Source organism: Phoenix dactylifera, chromosome 15 (assembly GCF_051530095.1).
Source record: "Phoenix dactylifera cultivar Ajwa chromosome 15, Ajwa_hap1_PhDact_Kaust_v1.1, whole genome shotgun sequence".
Classification (NCBI taxonomy): domain Eukaryota; kingdom Viridiplantae; phylum Streptophyta; class Magnoliopsida; order Arecales; family Arecaceae; genus Phoenix; species Phoenix dactylifera.
In genome coordinates this window covers 962,060-984,093 of record NC_143204.1, presented here as the reverse complement: position 1 = coordinate 984,093, position 22,034 = coordinate 962,060, and the positions used below count along the sequence as shown (strand labels likewise).

At 42.3% G+C, this 22,034-nt stretch overlaps 2 protein-coding genes across 2 annotated transcripts; one reads left to right on the top strand and one right to left on the bottom strand.

The window, feature by feature from the left end:
* Positions 1 to 4,067: 4,067 nt before the first annotated feature.
* LOC103713886 (4-hydroxy-3-methylbut-2-enyl diphosphate reductase, chloroplastic-like) lies at positions 4,068 to 10,340 on the top strand. Its single transcript, XM_008800938.6, has 10 exons — positions 4,068 to 4,495; positions 4,630 to 4,826; positions 5,475 to 5,654; positions 5,751 to 5,882; positions 5,985 to 6,059; positions 6,147 to 6,252; positions 6,334 to 6,428; positions 8,233 to 8,418; positions 8,550 to 8,636; positions 9,955 to 10,340. The coding sequence occupies exons 1-10, from the start codon at positions 4,228 to 4,230 to the stop codon at positions 10,027 to 10,029; spliced, it is 1,401 nt and encodes a 466-aa protein (XP_008799160.1). The 5' UTR covers positions 4,068 to 4,227; the 3' UTR covers positions 10,030 to 10,340.
* Positions 10,341 to 14,227: 3,887 nt separating this feature from the next.
* Positions 14,228 to 14,857, bottom strand: LOC149751183 (uncharacterized). Its single transcript, XM_089927601.1, has one exon. It carries the CDS (start codon positions 14,855 to 14,857, stop codon positions 14,228 to 14,230), a length of 630 nt encoding a protein of 209 aa, XP_089783727.1.
* Between the last annotated feature and the right edge of the window lie 7,177 nt (positions 14,858 to 22,034).

Genomic DNA, 22,034 nt, shown 5'->3' with positions numbered 1-22,034 from the left:
AGTTTATAATGTATTAGCCTTTTTTTTTTTAAATTTAAAAACTAACAATAATGTACCATGGATCTCCTCCAAGACTAGACTCTTAAATAAATGATGCTTACCATTGAACCTAAACCTTTCGGAGAAGCATTCTACACTCTCAATCTGTGAGGATCCGTGCGGGCGTGTGTTTAGTCCCACATCGGTTATTCGTTGGGTAGATCTTGGATACTTATACAGGATCAAAGAATCCAAATAATATCTTCCGGCTAGCCATTTTGGATGAGGTCCTGGATTGTTACAAATGGTATCAGAGCAGACCCGACCTATAACTTATGTGAACTAGGGGACACTGCAGCATGGATCCATTTAGGTTGACCACGGACCGATCGTGGTGTTTGTGATTAGATTTGAATGGATTTGAACCCTTAGCCTGACGAGGACGTCAGAGCTTGAACAGGAAAGTATGTGAGGACCCGTGTGGGCGTGTGTTTAGTCCCACATCAGTTATTCGCTGAGTAGATCTCGGGTACTTATACAGGATTAAGGAACCCAAATAATACCTTCCGGCTAGCCATTTTGGGTGAGGTCCTGGATTGTTACACAATCTTTCCGAGTGCATTGTATTTTTTCAATCCTTGTAAAGTTTCCGAGTGGTCTTGGAAGTCGGATAATGTAGCACATTGCAGCCAGCATCTATAAGGTTTTCTTTTGATCAAGAGCATGTACGCACTTGCCAAATGCGAGTAGCTCTAGTAGGACATGCAATTTAATCAGTTGAACTAAGCAACACACTAGCCATGGAGCAACACAAATAAATGATATGAAATGGTAGAGAGAGTAAATACACAGGGGGGGGGGGGGGGGGGAGAGCTGAGGGAATGATACCAGGGCGTCAATGGACCAAGTCATTAGGATTAAAAATTTAAAGGTTTTTTGCATGAATATCCTTCTAAATATCGAATTTTGCATGAATACCCTTCTAAAATTGATATTTGCATGTATACCCTTTTAAAATACTTGTTTTGCTATTCTACCCTTTTTTATTCTTGTTATTGCATATATACCCATGCCATCTAACGTCGTTAAAAAATTAATGGTTTCAAATTAAAATGACTAAAATATTCTTAATGGGTAGACGTGCAAATAAAAATATTTATAAGAGTATACAAGCAAATAGCAACTTTACAAGGATATTCATGCAATTTTTTATATTTAAAAGGGTACATATGCAAAAAAGAATTCTAGTAGGTAGAAAGAATTTAGATATATTAATTAATGTGGTAGCCTTCATAATTATGTATTTATTAGTTAATATCTTCTCTCTAGGCCTTAGAAGAAACTTCATCATGAGCATCCTCTGCATAAAACACTTTGAAATAGGAATAATTATTTAAAACCTATTTGGCACCATAATCATTTTTTTGTTTTTATTTTTGTATAAATTAGCAAAATTTTATGTCGAGCTTGATTAATGCTGCAAATGGGTCGACCCGACCCGTGACCTACGTAGACCCGACCCGACCCGCATAGATCTAATCTGACCCGATCCATTTGCATCCTTACATGTTATCATCCTCGTTATTTGCACTCTGATGTAGAGAAACTCAGCTCGAATCTAACACTCCAAATAAAGGACTCCTATGTTGGATGGGGCATTACCGTTCCAACTGGTTCATCAATTTGGTACAATAGGCAGATCAATATTAATTATCATGAGGTGCAAGATTTATGTTTCAAAAAAGCTTTCTCCACGACCAAAGAGAGAGAGAGAGAGAAAGAAATTAACAAAAAGTAAAGCCTCGCACACAATAAATACCTGCCGATTACTGATAACTTTTGTACCATATGCAGAATAGAGAGAGATACTAGGGGGTGCGAATCCATCATAAATGGCATAATTAAGTCATAGACAGGCAAATTGAAAAAGAGGTAAAGGGACGCAACCTTGCTTTTTAACTTCACGTGATTGCAATCTCGCGAACGCCCACGGGCGAATGCTCGCGGGAGGGATCGCGATCGCGAGATCGAGATCTCGCGAACTCGGGCGAACGTCCGCGCGATCCCAATAGCTGAAGGGCAATAGTGTAATTTCAAATTTTTATTTTATTTTTAATATTTTTTTAACATGGTTAAAACAACCGTTATGTTAAGGACATTTATATAATAATAGAGTTTTACGAGGATATACATGCAAATATCAATTTTGGAAGGGTCACGCAAAATCTAATATTTAGAAGGGTATCGATGCAAAAAATTCAAAATTTAAATATGAGCTCAAAATCTAATTAAAGTTAGACAGGAACAATTGAAACCATTGCATGGACAATTGGAATGTGCAAAATTTGACCACGTGATAGCAAGGCCAAGTGTATACAAATTCTTATAGTCAAAAAAAGCAAGCATAATTTTATTCATGTGCCGTGCTTATGAGGCCATGATAGCTATTGGTTAGTCAAAACTTGACTACATGGCCAAATCAGCAATTTTATGGTAGGATAAACTGCATCTTCACCTCTTGCCATGTCAAGTGAATGCCAGACCTGGACAAAACAAGAAAATTTTACTAAAACAAGTAATGTTATGGGGTGTCCCAGACAAAAACTTTTCCAATGTTGTTGTTAGGCTTATGATGCCTAATCATCTCCTAGAAGAAAGAAGGAAGAATGATTAAACGAAACAAAGAAATCCAGGTGCCGTGAGAGTATAATTGGAATTCAATTAAATTAGAATGGGATATGGGGATTTCTTGCTATCTAACTTGCCAAATCAGTATTATGAGGATTACAAAAGCATTTGTAGGCACTAGTGGGCACCTTAAAACAGTTTTTTATTCTTTTCTCCTTGGAGATACGCGATAAAATTGGGATGTTGTAGAGAAGATTAGCAAGTCCTCGAGCAAAACTGATGCTCAGAGATGGATAATTTTTTTCTTTTCACCAGGAACAAAAATTCTCTCACTAAAAACAAAGTTAGACGAGAGTTTAGAAGAGGGAAAAGATCTGTTATCATCATGACTTGCGCGCCTTGGTAAATAGACGAGAAAATTGAGGACTATATTGTAACTATAAGCCCACTTGTGATGATTTGGTAATCAATACTCAATCAAGTTGCTACCGTTGTCTTCCAAAATTGGCATTCTACTAGGAGATGTTGAAATAAATTCTGTTACTTTTCTATTTTAGCCACAATTACCTCCATGGCTGCCATTATCTTCCTATATTGTCATTATATGACTCTATATTATCGTTATATAATTTTTCATAATCATCTTAATTTTTTTTATTTTTGGAATCTGATTTTTTTGACAACTTGTATATAAATACAATATTTCAATCAATATGATGAGAAATTACAACTAAAACAATTCCTCTCGCAGTAACCTATTTTGAGTCTGAACCTTTGGTCATCACCGAATTTTGCAGTGAGGCTAAGAAATTGAACCTGGGATCCTCATCAAATCGGACGGTGCTCACCATCAGAGATGGGTTACACGTTTCAATAGTAGTACGGATTTTACCAAGGAAATAAAAAACCCGCAGTATGGATTGGAAGTCAATTTACGTTACAATATTCTACAAAAGAGAGAAGAATCACGTTATCGTGCGCGGACTTTGCATAAAGTTGACGAAAGCATGAACTTTTCGCCGGGGACCGAGACGTGCCCAGCCAAGATTGGCTACGCGAAACCATAATTTCCAACCTCGTGATTTGTGTGCACAAAAACCCAATGGGTCCCACCGTCCTTGGCGGAATCGGACGGATACCATCCAATCATGATCCTCGAGTTCCTGTGCCTCCATTCTTTCCGGAGGTTTGACTCGTGCTTCGCGACAGTTTGTCTCCCTCGCGGCTTTCTTGCTCGCCTTGTTAAGTCCCCCTCGGGCTCACGGCGGTGACCATAGATCCCCTCCTGAATTCCTCGCTGCCACCTGCGTTTCCAGATTTATCATGGCCGTTAGATCTTACCGATTGTCGTACGAGGAATAACTTACTCTTATCTGCTAACGCCGCCGCCGGCAAGTAACGCTTCCGTTGAGGGCGCGGTTACCATAAAACTGAAGTTCTGAAGGGAAGGGGAAAAAAACGAAAATTGTGCCAGTTAAAAGTTATAAACGAAAAGTAACGAAAAAAATTGAAGGACGAAACCGAACCGATAAATAGAGCACCACCACTAACGTTCGATCTCCCTTTCTCTGGACACCGCCTCCAAAGCTCGTGGTTCTTCTCTTTTCCTGCTCTCCTCTTATGATGGCGATCCCCACACAACTGGGTCGCTTCGCCTCCAATCTCTTCATCCCAGGGAGCAATCCCGCTGGAATCCGGCCTCGATCCGGCGGAAGGGTTCCGGTCTCTATCCGCTGCGGTGGAGGCGGCGGGGAGAACTCCACCGCCCGGGAGCCGGACTTCGACAAGAAAGCCTTCCGCCACAACCTCACCCGCAGCGAGAATTACAACCGCCGAGGCTTCGGCCACAAGAAGGAAACCGTCGAGCTCATGAACCGCGAGTACACCAGTATTTCCCCGTCTCCCTCTCTCAATCGCTTTCACTTCTTCCCGAATTCGCGGTTTCAGGATCTAGGTTTTGTTAGAATCGGGGCATTGGAAATCTTGGATCACTGATTAGGGTTGGGGTTTGGGAAATTGCAGGCGATATCATCAAGACGCTCAAGGAGAACAACAACGAGTACACGTGGGGCGAGGTGAAGGTGAAGCTCGCGGAGTCCTACGGGTTCTGTTGGGGAGTGGAAAGGGCGGTGCAGATCGCGTACGAGGCCAGGAAGCAGTTCCCGGAAGAGAAGATCTGGGTTACTAACGAGATCATCCACAATCCGACGGTCAATAAGGTTCGCTATCGCCGGTTGCTAGTTGTTCTTTTTCTGTTCTTCTTCCTTTCTTTCTTCCCCACGATATGAACTTGGCAGTTCAGAATTTTCCCCTTTCTGTGGGTAATTGCTGCTGAGGAAGTGATGGCCAAATTCTACCACGCAGCTCAATTAGTGATCACTGAAGTCGATAGTTTTCAATTATTGAGTGAAATTTACTTTTCAAGAATATGCACTGAAATTAAAGTGTGAAGGATATTTATTTTTGTGTTACTTTGTTTCTGTTGTAGAGAGTTATTAGAAAGATGAGCGATAACATGAATTCTATACTGAGTTTCAACAATCGGCGGAACTTGATTTTGTAATTTCTATCCTTGCTTAATCAAAGGACTTACTAATACAGTTCTGAAATTGCTTTATGTTACTATGTTATTTCCTCAAAAAATAATATCCTAGAAGTCGTGTACTATTTTTGATGCTTAGTCAGCTTATTAACCATGAGTTAGTGACTTGATATCATTTTGGTTTTTGGAAATTTTGCTCAGTTAGCATAGTTACATCGATCTCTATGTAGCAGGTTGTCTCCTGTACTGTACTGTCTTTGATAATATGGAAGCAATTACTTTGATATGACAGAGAATTAGAAATATTTTATGTTAAATAATGCAGAGGCTGGAAGAGATGGAAGTCCAGAACATACCTGTCGTTGGTGGGAAGAAAAATTTTGATGTTGTTGATCAGGATGATGTCGTGATTTTGCCCGCATTTGGAGCTGCTGTGGATGAGATGTATACCTTGAGTCAGAAGAAAGTACAGATTGTTGATACAACTTGTCCATGGGTGTCAAAGGTACTGAAGGTGACATTTGACATAGCTAGAGGCTCATTCCCATTGTTTCATATATTTCGTGTAATTATCTAGGGTATCTTTTTTTTTTTGCCAAAGGTTTGGAATACTGTTGAGAAGCACAAGAAGGGGGATTATACTTCAATTATTCATGGAAAATATTCTCATGAAGAGACTATTGCCACTGCTTCTTTTGCAGCGAAGTATGTTATTGTGAAGAACATGGCTGAGGTACTTTATGGCAGCATTCGATGGACCTTATGATCATCTGAATTTTCTAATGTAAGTTTAGCATGTATAATGAAAACATTTCTGTATGATGTTTGAAAACAGGCAACATATGTATGCGATTACATTCTTGGTGGTGAACTTGATGGGTCTAGCTCAACAAAAGTGGATTTCCTCGAGGTATGATATGCCATTTCATTCTGATTCATTTATTGATTGCAGAAAGTAAGTCAGCTTTCATATAAATACTGCACACAATATTTGCAGAAATTCAAATATGCTGTTTCTCCCGGATTTGATCCTGATGTTGATTTAGTGAAAGTAGGCATTGCAAACCAAACTACAATGCTTAAAGGCGAAACCGAAGAGATTGGTGAGTTGCATGCTTTGAAGCTCTAATAATTCCATCAACCTTTTCATGCTTCATGTTATTATCATATGTTTACATTTTCAGGGAAATTGTTAGAGAGGACTATGATGCATAAATATGGAGTAGAAAATATTAATGAGCACTTCATCAGCTTCAATACAATTTGTGATGCCACTCAGGTAATTCTTTGCCATGGTTGGTAGGTTTTCTGGTTGCTTTTATCTCCTATAGCAAATAGTGAGGCACTCATTCAACAATCTTTTGTTTTATGTAAATTCTCGAGATAGTAAGCTGTCCTTTGCCAGATTATGAGACATTATATTTTTTTGGATCTTTCATGATGAGTTGGTTTTCCAGGCCAGTTTTAAAACAAAGACAACTAACAGAGTTCAAAAAGCACTTTGTGAGCCTTTGATAAAATCTGTAACTTAGGTAAATCATCGTGAAGCAGTTAGGGCAATTTGGTTATTTCCCATTTTTATATTATAATCTAATACCATTTCAAAATATCATCTTGTAAAATTTTTGTAGGTAGTCCTTGTCTTGCGCTAGAATGGCTAACTAAATTTTTTGTTTTTCAGTAGGTTGTAGGGCTATATGATGGTCAATTTGCTGCCCCTCTTCATCTATTTGTTTAGACAAAAAGGGATTATATCAAGATCCAGCCACTCATAGTATTAACAGCTTACAACTTCATACTCAGTAACTGAGCAGAAAGTTCTATCTAAAAGCACTTTTAACCCGGTGTTTGTTTGAGTTTCCTATATGAATATTTGCATTAGTTTTATCAAACTTTGTTCATGGATTGGTTCTGTCAGCTGCCCTCTCACAGTTCAAGTTTGTGTGCTTTTCTCTAGCTGCATAATATATTGGGAATTATGGACACAAGTAATTTAATATCTTCAAATCCTGAAGCTATCAGCTGAGATTAGACTTGTAATCTAGAAATTTTTTTGTATCCTTCATGACTAGTGGGTTGTTAAGTTCTGGGCCAGTTTTAGAAACAAAGACAGCTAATGGAGTTGGATAAGCACTATATAAGCCTTGGAAAAAGTCTGTAACTTAGGTAAATCTTTGTGAAGCAGTTAGGGTAATTTGGTTGTTTCCCATTTTTATGTTATAATCTAAAACCATTTCAAAATATCATCTTGTAAATTTTCTGTAGGTAGTCCCTGTCTTGTGCTAGAGTGGCTAACTAAATTTTCCTTTTTTTCAGTGGCTTGTTGGGCTATATGTAGACACTTTGCTGTCCTTCTCCACCTGTTTGTTTAGATAATAAGAGTATATATCAAGCTCCAGCCACTCATAGTATTAGCAGCTTACAACTTCATACCCAGTAACTAAGCAGAAAATTCTATCTTAAAGCACTTTTAACCTGGTGTTTGTTTGAAGTTTGTCTGTGCTACCTTAGGTTGGAACCTTGCTTGCACTGTTAGTTATAATTCTATCCTCTCTGTGGGAATATACAGTTTCTCTGTTCTTCCCTCTATGAATATTTGCATTAGTTTTATCAGCCTTTGTTCATGAATTGGTTCTATCAGCTGCCTTGTCACAGTTCAAGTTTGTGTGCTTTGCTCAATCTACATAATATATTGGGAATGATGGACACATGTTATTTTGTGCCTTCAAAAGCTGATGCCATCAGCTGAGATTCGACTTGTAATCTAGGAATTGTTGGATAAGAACATTGCTACTAGCACTGCATATTAGAGGCAGGGTCAGATTTAATAAAGCCAATATATATGCAAGATCAGTATCTCCCTGGTAATAAGTTGATGTTCCTGCAATTCGATATCTTTCCTTCTTACTTCTCATATTATACACTTTTTAGATATTGCCAAAATGAGCTTGTTGTGTCTTTACTAGAGTGGCTCTTGTTGAATGATACCTATGTTATATATTCATTACTTTCATTTGTGTGTAAATTGGATGTCCTTTTTCTGGCTTCCATTTTTTAATCTACTTGTACATGCATTTTATTAGGAGAGACAAGATGCAATGTACAAGCTGGTCAATGAGAAACTTGATCTTATGCTGGTAATTGGTGGATGGAATTCCAGCAATACCTCACATCTACAAGAGATTGGTGAACTCCGGGGAATTCCATCTTATTGGATTGACGGTGAACAGAGAATTGGACCAGGAAACAGAATAAGTTACAAGCTAAATGTAAGATTTAGATTAATGATGCATGGATTACATTTATGTTGATCTCTTTTACTTCTTCTTATTAATATTACTAGAAAAAAAAATCCTGTCATTAGTCCTGAAGTCACAAAGTTTTCTTTTTTCCTTTGCAGCATGGAGAGCTTGTTGAGAAAGAAAACTGGCTACCTCCAGGTCCCATCACAATTGGAGTAACCTCAGGTGCATCAACCCCGGATAAGGTAAGTAACTTCAAAATTCTAAAAACAAGATTCATGGTTTAGGGTGTGATAGTGTTGAAGCTGTACCATTTTCATTGCATGATTCTGTTTCATATATTTAGGCCTTGAATAGTTTAGTCACCAATTGGACTCTTTGTAGGATGATCTCCAGCTGATGGACAGATCCTGACAAACATCAGCTCTAGCTCTAGTAATCAATCTGACAAAATAAAACTGCAATAGATGCAACACACAGAATATGTGTCATACAAAGAATAAAATGACTCTAAGACACATTACATTTTATAATGTTTAGACTATGTTACCAATAAGATAGGTTGCTATTCCCGTCAGCCCCAAATATTCTTTGCCAATTTTTAGAGGGTTGATATCTGGATGACTCAACTGTAAGTTGCTGTCAAAACTATGATGGCTTAGACATTAATCTGCAATAGCAACCCAGTATGTAGGCTATCAAGCTGATTTAACTCTATCTTTATTTGACTTCATTCCTCGGAATCTCTGAGAGACCCATAAATATCGGAGCTCAAGCTCAGTTCATAATCACCAAGCTATCTCATCTCATTGACATGTCTAATCCCTAGTTGACCTAGGAATAGGTGGGATGCTAGGTTTGATGACAAAAAGGCTTCCAAAGTTCATTGAATTTTTTACTGGGTATTGGAGATCACACTCCCATGTATTTAATTGGAGTAATCATGTGGATCTGTATGACTGGTCAGATGTATTTTTTCATTGTGTGAGTCATGCATGTTGCATAATTAGTTTGTAGGATTATATTTGATTGGTCACACAGGCAGAGGCTTATTTTTCTGATTCACCTGATCAGAGAGAATGAGAGACGAGGTCAAAAGTTTGAAGAACTTTGCACGAAATTCATCTCGTCAGTTGCTTATGGTGTCTGAAGGGTACTTAAAAGGCTTATAGAACTCCTATGGTTATATATAGGGATTATATAATTCCTTTCCATTTATTCAGTTTGGGTAGATCAAGCTTCCCTAGATCACCTGGACTTCCCAGGTGCAGTTGCGAAGATTTATTGCCCATGCAAAAGCCAAAATCCCGTAAAAGTATCATAAAAATTTTGGGTCTTTGTGGTGAGATGATCATTTTATTGTGCATCTTCTCGCTAGATCCTTGTCTTCCTTGCTTGTTTGATTCTCTCAATTGTGTCTCCAGATTTTACGATTGCGAACTCAGAGGATTACCGTGTTTCATTTTTAATCTGATTTTCGTTTGCTGACATTTTAATCCAATTTGAGAGCCAGCAGAGAATGATTACACTAACCTGCGTGCTTGTTTACGTGTTTGTCCATAGGTTGTGGAGGAAGTTCTTATCAAGGTCTTCGACATGAAACGACAAGAAACCTTGCAGTTGGCTGGCATAGTTTGAGGCAGGAGTTGGAGCTTTGCAAGATGTGGGCAGCTAGCCAAATCTTATAGGCGCCACTTGTCTCGCACCCAAGATCTAATACCACGGGAGCATTATGCTCGCATTTTACTCGTACCCTTTGTGCAGAATAAGTACCTGGTCTATATACGCACGTAAAGGTATGGATAATGCTCAATGTATGTAAGCTGCACTGAGAGAAGTGGATTAGGTAACCAAGCAAATGCTTCGATATATTTCACGAAGCATGTCGATCACGTTTGTTTGGGTCCAACAGTAGTGCTGCAATGTCTTTCTTTAATTTACTTTTATCATTTTCAGAGTCTCCATCTAGTTCCAAGTTCGGAACCTCTCCCCAGTGCGAATAGCGGGGAAGGGCGCCAACACGGACCCAGATCTGGTAGGCATTGTCATGCCGCGAACCCAAAGGATTGGGCAGGGGCATGCGGTAACTCCGTGAGAGCTTGCTCCCATTAACATGCCAGGAAATAACATGAAGAATGGATACAATCAATTTAACAGGAATCCAACAATACAGGTAAGATAAATTTCTAAAACCAACTAGATTTCCCAAACTTGAAGTGGCAAGATGTAGGCCCTGAAACAATCATAACTTAAACATCAAGGTAGAGTTACAAGTTGGTCAGCATAGCCATCTCTTAGAATTTTTAAAACTAAATCAGTTGGAGAAGCAAGAAACTCAAAGTGCCCTGGTTGGAGAGAATTTCCCCAGCTTTATTGAAGTTTTGGAGTAAAGGAGTCGGCCTCAAGACTGGTGAAGCCAACCCTTGAATGACCATAGGCTTAGACGTAAGGCCAAGATTTTGAACAGTTTCAGGAGTGAACTGCAGCACCACTTCAGTTGACTCCGGCATACTAGAGAGGATGGTTTTTTTTTTTTTTTTTTGGTAAACCGGCTTCTCACTACATACGACGATGAGAGAGCCCAGAACTATCGCAAAGTAAAATACGATCTAATGCCTGCGGCACATGATCGGAGGGACCCCAAAATACAAAACCAGAATGGTGGGCTGCATAGGAGGCGACCCGTCCGCAGCCCTGTTCGCCTTCTAAAACACATGCGAAACTCGAAGTAAATCTAACTCCTCCCCCATGCTCCGGAAGTCTTGGAGTAATGGGTGCAAGTCCGACCTGGCCTGTCGGCAGCGAATCCAGTCCACCACTGTGGTCGAGTCACCCTCTAGAAGAATCTGTCGGGCACCCAAGCGTACTCTAGCATATACAAGACCCTTCCATGCCGCGTGTAACTCCGCCACATAGATGGATTCATCAAATGTGCGCCGGCCTCCGGCCACAATCAGTCTGGAGTCATGATCTCTGATCACAAAGCCCACGCCACATTTGCTATCACCCTCCGCTACGCTACCATCGAAATTCACCTTGAGAGAACCAGGGGATGGGGGCTCCCAGGATACCAGTGGTATCATCGCATACCTATGCGGGGAAGAAGAGGAGCCCCAGGTATCCTTATCATCTCCAAATGAAGAGGCAGCTACAGCGCTCACCAGCTCAGCTGCATGTGCAAAAGCCCTAGTGACCACCGATCTCGGATAAAAATCTCTGCCCTCAAATATCCTCGCGTTTCTGTCCAACCAGATATGATATGCCACATAAGCCCATACTACTCCCCTGTCTGCCGTGTCGAATCTCCGAGCTGAGTCCCTCAACTGACTCAAAAAGGCCTCAGTAGAGATGAAAGACTGCCGGCAGGTCGCTACGAGGCCCCACACCTGATGCGCCCGCGGGCATGTAAACAGAACGTGACCGGTGGTCTCCTCCTCCCCTGGGCATCCCTCGCAGTCAGCTAGTATCGGGACCCCCCTCCTCGCCAAGATTCCTCTGGTAGGTAGAATGCCCCATGCCACCCGCCACAGAAATAGAGCAACACGTGGGTGCACACGTAACCGCCAAATCCAGCGACCCTCCAGCCAGCGTGCAGACCCTGTGTCCACTATCGCCTGGAGATCACTGACTATAACTCTTGCCCTCCTAGTCGAGCTCCATACCCTCCTATCTGCCGTCCCCTCAAAAGCCATAGGTGTGGCCAGTACCCTCTCGGCTAGGTCGTCACTGAAAAGGAGGTGAATCCGGTCAACATCCCATCTGGGCTCCCCAGAAACTAGAAGAACGCTCACTCTACTCCCGACTGTCGCTTCCGGATCGAACATGGTGGGCCATCTGGATAGCGACAATCTGGCCAACCATCTATCCTCAACCACATCAATACTGCGACCATCGCCCACCGCCCAATGGATGCAAGGAAGAACCCGAGGAGCTCGAGTGCACATCTCAGGCCAGATGTAGGAGCACTGGCGTCCTGGTCTGAATGAGTCTCCAGCACAACGCTCCCCATACTTCGCTCCCATCAGCCTGCTCCACAGCCCATCCGGCTCCAGAAGGAATCTAACCCCGTGCCTCGATTCTAATGCCTCCCGTCTAGTGATAAGGGAACGAATGCCCAGCCCCCTGATGGCCATCGGCTGACAAAGAACCTCCCAAGCAAGCAGGTGAATACTGCCCCCCCATGCTCGCCCACCCCAAACAAATCTCCGCATCCATTTCTCCAATTGCCGTAGACATGCTATCGGAACCATGGTATTTGAAAGCATGTACAAGGAAATAGAGCTCAATACTGACCTCACCAATAAAACCCTGCTCATCATGGACAGGGCGCTCGCCTGCCACCCCTTTAGTCTCTGTGGAAAACTGAGCTCCACCCCGGAACAGTCTGCTCGGCGCAGTCGCCGACCGGTGATGGGAACCCCTAGATACCGCATAATACTGTCTTGCTCATCAATCCCCAGAATCTCCGAGATAGCCGCCTTCACCTGAGGATCAATCTTCGGGCTGTAGGAAATGGTCGACTTTGCTAAGTTGACTGGCTGCCCGGATGCACTGCAGTACTCAAAAAGTATCCTTCGGATTGTCCGTGCCCATCTCCTACTCGCACGTGCCATCAAGAAACAGTCGTCAACAAATAACAAGTGGGACAGCTGGAAAGTACCTGACCTCGATGAGTACGGCTCCAGCTCACGGGTCTCAGCAGCATGTCAGGGAGCATGAGATAACGCATCCGCGCAAAGAATAAAAAGCAAAGGTGACAACAGGCAATCCTGCCGCAAACCCACTGAGGACTCGAAGAATCTCGTAGGCGTGCCATTCACTAATATAGCAAATAAGGGGTCCCTGATGCAACTCAGCACCCATCTGATCCACTGGTGATGAAACCCAAATGCCTCCAAGGAGTGTGCCACAAAGTGCCAGTCCAATCTATCATACGCCCTCTCCATATCCAACTTGATGCCCATCAACCTCCACCTTCGTGGGGCCTGCCTGAGATCACACATAAACTCTTAGGCTATCAATATATTATCGGAAATACTCTGGCCCCCAACGAAGGCCCCCTGCTCAGGACTAATCAAATCAGTCAGTACCCCTCTCACTCTCCTTACCAGAATTTTGGCAATGGTCTTGTAGAGGGTGGTGCAAAGGCTAATGGGCCAAAAATAGCTCGGCTCTAGAGCATCCTGCTTTTTTGGAATGAGAGTAATAAGAGTCTGTTTCCACTCACTAGGAACAGTGCCTGAACTAAAGCACAACATGATAGCCTCTGTCACATCTGTCCTAACTATATGCTAGTACCTCCTGAAAAAGAGAGGGGGAAAGCCATCTGGCCTAGGGGCCTTGTCCTCGGCCAAGGACCAAAGGCTTTCCTGAATCTTTGATGCTGACACCAGCCTGATCAACTCATCATTCTCCTCATTAGAAACCTTCCTGGATGGGGAAGGATGGGTGGGCATCCCTCCACCACTGGTATGCTCTGTCCATCTAGATTTGAAGAAGTCCTCCAATATCCTCTTGACCAAGACTGGATCATCAGTCAACTGCCCACCGCTCTCTCTGATACTATGAATCCTGTTCCTCTGCTGGCGAATGATAGTGGCCTGATGAAAAAATCTGGTATAACGATCCCCCTCCATAATCCACTGAGCCCACGATTTTTGTCTCCAGAAGGTCTCCTGCTGTCGTAGTAATGAATGATGCATAGCCAACTGTGCCGGAGCTCAGTCTACTCCTCCTCAGACAGCCCACCATTCTGCTCTTCCCTTTTCTGAATAGCTGCAATCAGTGCTTCAGCCCCTTCAATCCTCCTGAAGATGTTCCCCACCTCCACCTTATTTCATCTCCTCAGGCGCCGTTTGGTCATCTCAAGCCTGCGTGACACAATATAAATGGCATCCCCACGAACCGGCACCTGCCAAGCTTCCCTCACCACGTCCCAAGATTGTGGGTATGAGAGCCACAGTTTCTCAAACCGAAATGGGCCACAACTATGAACAGTGGGAGAAGTACATACCAACAAGGGGCGATGATCTGACGCAATCCGTGGCAGGTCACATATCCTGAAATCAGGCCAGCTCTGAACCCACCCAGCTGTGGTGAACACCCGATCAATCTGCTCCCATACCCTGGCATGGCCCAGTCTGTTGTTGCACCAAGTGAATCGCGGCCCGGAGAACCCCAGATCCACCAATCCACTACCCATAATGAAATCTTGAAACTCCTTTACCTCCAATTTATTCGTGAACGGTCTGCCTCCCCTCTTTTCCAAAGGGCTGTCGATACAGTTAAAATCACCGGCCACTAGTGTTGGATAGCCGTGCTGGATTAGGCTACCTACCTCATCCCATAAAATTCTCCTCTTCCGATAATCAGTACTAGCATAGATAGCAGAGAACACCCAGGGTTGCCCATTCCCCTCAGATATGACCATCACGACATTCTGATTACATTCATTGAAGACATCCATTTTGCAACCATTCAACTGCCACATGACAATAATGCCTCCTGACTATCCACGTGATTTAATAGCATAAAATCCCCATGAACTAGGAATCCTTCTTCTTGCTTGTTGCAGGCTTCTACCAGAAAGTATGGTTTCAAGGAGTACACAAACGGTTGGTTCATGTGTATGAACTAACCTCCGAAAAGCTGGGCTAAATGATGGTTTCCCGGCACCCCGGCAATTCCATACAAGAATCTGCATATCAAATAGTAGAAAGGGAGTGACAGCCCTCCCTTGGGCTACTAGACCCCTCCAAATGTTGAGAACTTTCCCAGCTTCGCATGGCTTTCTTCAACTTGGATACCACACGCTGATGGGCCGCCACAGTGGTGTGCAGACCCTCAGCCTCGGCACCGGATCCCCCTTGTCCACCCAGTCGACCACTCACTGACCCACCTTCACCCGCTCCTCCGTGGGGTTCCTTCCTCACCAACCCCTTCTCCCCCGCCTTCCTCGATGCCGCTCTCCCCCCTTCTGCTGGGTGCGGTCAGCCTGCTGCAGTCGGTGATCACCGGCCCCCAGATCTCCTTCCCCCTTGCCATCGCCATCTGGGACAGTGGCTACCTCCATAGGCTCGCCTCATCATCCCGATGACCCTGATCACCCCCAGCTCCGCCCTGGGATGCAGCCGCCGCCCAGTCCTTCCGAGTTCCTGCTCTAGACTCCAGCACGACAGATCACTGCAACCATTCACTGCCCCCGTACTTGACCTTTGTGGCTAAGGTCGGCTCACCCACCGTCGGCGACCGCAGATCTGAGGGGGATGTCAGAGCTGGCTCGGTGAAGCCCGGATAGTGGTTGCCGCTGGTGGTCAGCAGAGTCTCCACCCGCTTCGGAAAAGTTGGTCCCAGGAACAGGACCTGAGGAAACCCTGTTCGCCCGACTCGGGCCCGCAAGCCCCTTCACCGGTTGGTGTCTTGGGCTGTGGGCCTGTTTGGATAGCCCAGTGTCAAGGCCTACTGCCTCTTGGACTAGAGTCCCCTAGGCCTCCATCACTCGGCCCAGTTGCTCTCCCGGTAGCCCATCAGCCACCTCGCCGGGTCGAATCGGCTCAGACTCAGTAAAAAAAGGTGGGTCAACCAGGCTTACCTCGATAGGGAAGGCCGAGTTGCCATCGTTGGTGTCCATCACCGGTGCTTTTCTGCGAGTCTAAATGATTATTTTCATCTCACAATGGCTTTATTAACTGTCTAACGGCTAGAAAAATGTTCTAACTTTCTCCAAAAAGTATAAATGCATGAGAACATCAATGGAAAAAAGAGTGCACAAGCACTACAACAACAAATCCTCTATAACTAGAAAAAGAGCACAAAAAGAGAGAGCTTCGAAGAAGATATCATTTAAGAGCTTTCATTGTGAGCTAAAAGACCATATCTTCAACATTAAAGAGTTAGTCAAATGCCTTCATGAGCATTCAAGTCAACCAACAGAGTACAGCTCCATTTATTATTTTGTATTTATTATCTTAGAGTTGTATTCATTGTAATAGCACTTAATTCTTTCTATTCTTTGTTGAACAAGTTTCAGAGATAGAAACTTATGGTAAAGGTCCATCCAAATTTTGAATTAAATTATGTTAAGCTAGTGATAGGATCGGAGAAAGGTTTTGGTTGATTGCCTAAAAAATCAACTGGGTTGGTTGTGAACTTGAAAAATAATCGGTTAAGATTTTGGTTGATTGTCTGAAAAATCAACTGGTTTGGTTGTGAACTTGAGAAACAATCTATTAAGGATCAGTCCACAAATAGACCTCCTCGGTTTAATGACATTAAAGACTCTATTTGGAAAGCTTGCATGCACATCTTTATTCAGGCCCTAGACTACGATATTTGGACTGTCATAGTCGATGGTCCTCACACACTTATAAAAGTAATTAATGGTGTGTCTCTTTCCAAACCCAAAGAGGAATGGGATGAATCCAATAAGAAGATGGCACAGCTAAATGCTAAGGACATGAATATTTTATTTTGTTTATTAGATGCCAATAAATTTAATTGCATTTCAATTTGTTTATCTATAAAAGAATTTTGGGATAGGCTGGAAGCAACTCATGAAGGCACTACTCAGGTTAAAATATCTAAAATAAATTTGCTTATGCATAATTATGAGTTATTTAAAATAGAGTCTAGTGAGTCTATTTCTGAAATGTTTACACATTTTATAAATATTATAAATGGTCTTAAAAGTCTTGGTAAATAATATACTAATAGTGATTTAGTGAGAAAGATTCTTAGGTCATTACCAAGAATGTGGAAGGCCAAAGTCACATCCATTCAAGAATCGAAGAACCTCAACATCCTTCCTCTAGAAGAACTGTTGGGTTCACTAATCACTCACGAGCTAACTATAAAACAAAACTTGGAAAAGGATGAAACAAAGAAAAGAAGAACGATCACTCACAAGTCAACGGTTCAACAAGAAGATAAGAGTGATGAATCTGATGATACAGAGGGAAATGAAGAAATAGCCCTAATTACAAGAAGATTCAGGAGGTTTATAAAAGAAGGTAAGGATTAAGAAGAAGACCCTTGGCTAAGTGGAGCAGAGCAAATAAAAGGAAAAAGAGCAGCCGCTAATATCATATAAATGTAAGAAACCTTGTCACTGTAGAGTGGACTGCCCATTACTGATGAATGCTCTAAAAAAGCCAAGAAAGAAAGCAATGGTAGCTGCTTGGAGTGATGGCAATATCAAGCTTAGAAGAAGAAACTCAGGAAAAAAGCAAATCTATGCCTCATGGTTCATGAGGATAAGGTAAGATTTGAACCTTTGAATGACTTTACATTGGATGAACTTCAAAAAACTTTTTACAATTTAATAGATAAGTTTAAAAATCTTGGTCAAAAGAATAAAGAATTAAGATTGAAAAATTGAAGCATGGTTCGTAGGATCCTATCGGGTTGCAACCAAAGCGAGGTTGGATTTGAAATTTCAAAGGTAATCCCATCTAATTTCAAGGTGGCAATTTCAGATCCTATCTATTGCATCTAAGTGCTTTCGGAGCCCACTTGCACCACCAAAATCAGCCCTAAAGATAGGGATATGTTCACATTGATTGCCATGGAAGATGGTTTTGAAAGTTCAGAAGAGATGTAATCAGATTTCGAGGAAGATAATCTATTTTTTTGGAGAAGCCGAGAGAAGCACAAGCAGCGACCAGCAAATCCATGCATGGTGCCATGCCCAGCGCCCGCGCGCAAGGCTGCAACCAAGCGTTGCAGCCGCAACAGTCGCATGCAGTACATGCTCCTGGCCACCTCTCGGACTCGCGTCCCATGCGCACCAGACCCGCGTCCCATGTGCACTAGGCCCGCATCCGTGCATGTCCATCCAGTTGGCAGCCCAGTTCCACCAGGACTCTTCCGGCGCGCACCAGTCTGCACCCGCATGCATACCAGATGGCGGATCATCTCTCGGTGTGCATAAGCGTGGACTCTGCGCGCACTGAATGGCGAGTCCCACCTAAATTAGAGTTCTTCAAATCAGCTTCAACTCGACAGAATCGAGTTCTTCTCAGCAGGAGAAAATTGATGCAGGAGCATGAGCTCAAGCCTGGGGCATGCGTGGAGATTGAGTTCCTTTCTTGGGTGAGCACCAGATCACATTGGGTCCACAAAGTTCCATCACCGAATTACAGTGGATGCAAGATTTTCAGCACCTAGTTACGTTGGGTTCAACTGTTCCAATGCCTAATTCAATTAAGTTCTTAGGCGTTGAAGAGTCCTAGTTTATTTGAAGTCCATTAGTCTTAGTTGATTAAGAGTCTTGAATTAAAGAGCTGGGTCCAACATTGGGTGGGTCCAATGTTAGATTGAGTCTATGTCTGGAGTGGGTCAAGTCACATTGGGTTTAGTTGTTCCAACGCCTAATTTAATTGAGTCCAAGGCATTAAAGGATCTTGATTTGCTTTAAGCGTTGTGTGATGAGTCCATGTGTCATGTGGGAAAGAGTCCTAAAAGAATTAGACTCTCTTCCTATGCAGCATAAAGAGTCCTCATTGAGTTAGACTTTTGGTCATGCGGCATGAAGAGTCCAAGCCAATTTAGACTCCATCCCATGTGCTAAAAGAAGATTCAATTTAGGTAGGAGTCTTAATTAGTATATTATTTGAATGAGTCAATTGTTTGATTTAATTTAAAAGAGTTAATATTTAGTAGAAGTCTATATTTAGAAAGAGTCTTTAAATTTCTGGTTGTAAGAGTCCTTATTTTCCAACTTCCTTCTCTATATAAAAGAGAGCTTGAAAAATAAAATTCAGAATTAATTTGAGTAAAATTTTCTTGAATTTTTTGAGAGCTTTGAAAGCCCTTCATGTGAGAAAGGAGTCTCTTCTCTTTCCTTTGTGTGATGCCAAGAAGATGTGAAGGAAGAAGGTGCGACTCCTTCTTCTCTTTTGCCTAGTTTTGTGGGATTTTAAGTGGAGGTGAGACTTTTCCCTTAAACCCATACTTATCCCTCCTTAGAATCCTTTTTCCTTTAGGATTCCAAAATTCCATCCATGTTCAAGCCCTCCCCCCTCATGTTCAAACCCAAACTAATTTGGGTTCCAAGCCAACTCCATCTGCCCTAGCCCAAGCCAATACAATTCTCAAAATTCAGCCGCCAACCATAGACCCAATTGACATCAATTAGCCACCTTTCCATCTCCTTCTTCCTCCTTCCCCCATCCAAGAATCCTAGCCGCCATTGCCAAAGGAAAGAAAAAAAAAAGAAAGAGAGTTTCAGCCCTCATCCACAAAATCCAGCAACACCCATCTCCAACTGCATCAAGTGGTATTAGAGTGAAGATCCTTGATCACCATGAGCATCCAAAGCAGCCGTCCCTACAACATCGATCGACAACGAGATGAGATAGAGATGATGGCTGAAGTTTTCCATCAAATGGCTGCTTTGAATCAAAAGATGGATGCTTTTCATGTGGAGGTAGATCAACGACAGTGTCGCCCTCAAGTTGGGCGAGGATCTCTAGACCGCAGCAACAAGGGCACTCTTTTTTCTCGAAGTAATTCTCCTTTTATTGAAAGAATAGATGCCCTACAAGCCAATAGCAATATGTATTGCGAAGAATTTTCTTTTGATTTTTCAAATCATGTACATGACATTTAAATATGAATAAAGGCATTGTGTTTTATCATATGCTGTTGATTATATTTGTGATAAACTCCTTAGATTAGAACAATGATTTTGAGGCTATGATGAGATCATACTAATGAGACCTAAAATCCTAAAACCCTAATCTTAAATATTTTCAGTCATTGGTACATTGAGTCGGAGATCAATATTACCGAAAATACTGGCACATCTTATGTATGCTCGATGTAGAGAGTGATTGATCTCACAATCACTTATGTGAGACACTAATACAAAGATGTGGGTGCTTATTAGAGAAATGAGTTCACTGAATTGACCAGCCATGAGAACATCTTATGGATTCTTACTTAATTGTCAAAAGATAATTCACATAGTGGGAATTGTGAAAGTGATCTTTAGACCTGAGATCACTATGGTACCTTGTGCACTTGAACCTATGTTTTGGTTTACCCTCATTCACAACATTGCGTTGTGTACGGGGTATTCTGGATATGGTGGATTTTGTACGAAGGTTGGGAGTCAGTCAACAAGAAATCAGTCACTTCTAGTAAGAGAAGGTAACATCCTACTTACTCTAATCTTATGATGATTTAAGAAGCCTTTGATCAAAGCAAAATAAAAATTAGAAAGAGTTTCTAATATTTCATTGTTTGAATTATCATATAAAAGATTGAGAGAGACATGAATAAGTGATTGAGTTTGATATTGATCCATACTCATGCACTTATTCAGGATGTAGTATGACTGAGGGATTGAATTACACGGTAACTTGCCACTGAAGGGTATGTTTGGATTTGTCCAATACATTCCTCATCTTTCAGGTAGACATGATACGTTGCTAGACGTCAATCTTGTCTTGTGGGTTGATCAGATCAAAGAGTTTGATTAGATCAAAGAATCAGAAAGGTTCTGATTGCTAAGTCAGGTTTAGCACTGAATTGGACCTAAATTGGATTAGAGGTATTCTAATCAAGTTAGGTCAACTTGTACCTGCACCTACTGCTGGCTAAGATAAGGAACCCAATGGGTCACACACAAGAAAACTTATCAAGGGTCTAATTGGATTAGATCATGTTTGCAGGATAAACATCCTAGCAGGTGTTGCAAACCTTAGCTCCTGATTCAAATTAAATTTGAATCTGATTCTTAGATTAGGTTGATCTAATATGATTAGATCATGACCTAATATGGGTTATCCAAGAGTTGGAACCCATTTGGCTTTAATTAGACCTGATTTGATTAGGTTTAATGTTTTCTTTAAGTTGGTTAAACCTAATTGGATTGGGTTTGATAGGGCCTTCACTTCTGGACCATTGATAGCTCCCTGGATGAAGGATCTGGTCCACTGGTTGGCGCCTTCATCTGGACCATTGGATGGCTTCCTGGATGAAGGATCTGGTCCACTGGTTGGCGCCTTCATCTGGACCATTAGATGGCTTCTTGGATGAAGAATTTGGTCCACTGGTTGGCGCCTTATTCTGGACCATTGGATGGCTTCCTGGATGAATAATCTGGACCATTGGTCAGCGCCTGAATTTGGACCACTGGATGGCTCCCTAGATGAAAGATCTGGACCATTGCTCAATGCCTGAATCTGGACCACTGGATGACTCCCTGGATGAAAGATCTGGACCATTGCTCAGCGCCTGAATCTGGACCATTGGTGATGGCATCTTGCTTCTGGACCATTGGATGGCACCGTGGATGATGATGCTTTGATCTGGACCATTAGATGGCGCCTAGATCTGGACCATTGGCTTTGATTTCCTGCATTTGGGCCCTTGGATCATCAGGATTTAAGAGGGAGACGTGAGAAAGAAGCGTATCATTAGATACGGCTTTTTCTAAAGCATGATATGCCTCCCTCTCTCTCTTGTTGGCACCCTCTTATCACACCCTTTGATGCATGAAGGGATGGCTAGGATGCATCCCTTCACATCTATAAATAGGGAGCCATTCCACCGTATTCTCCATTCCAACTCCACCGCATTCTCTCTCCCTTATCCCTTCTTTCTTACAAGCCTTTGTCTCTTTCTAGCATTGCTTCTAG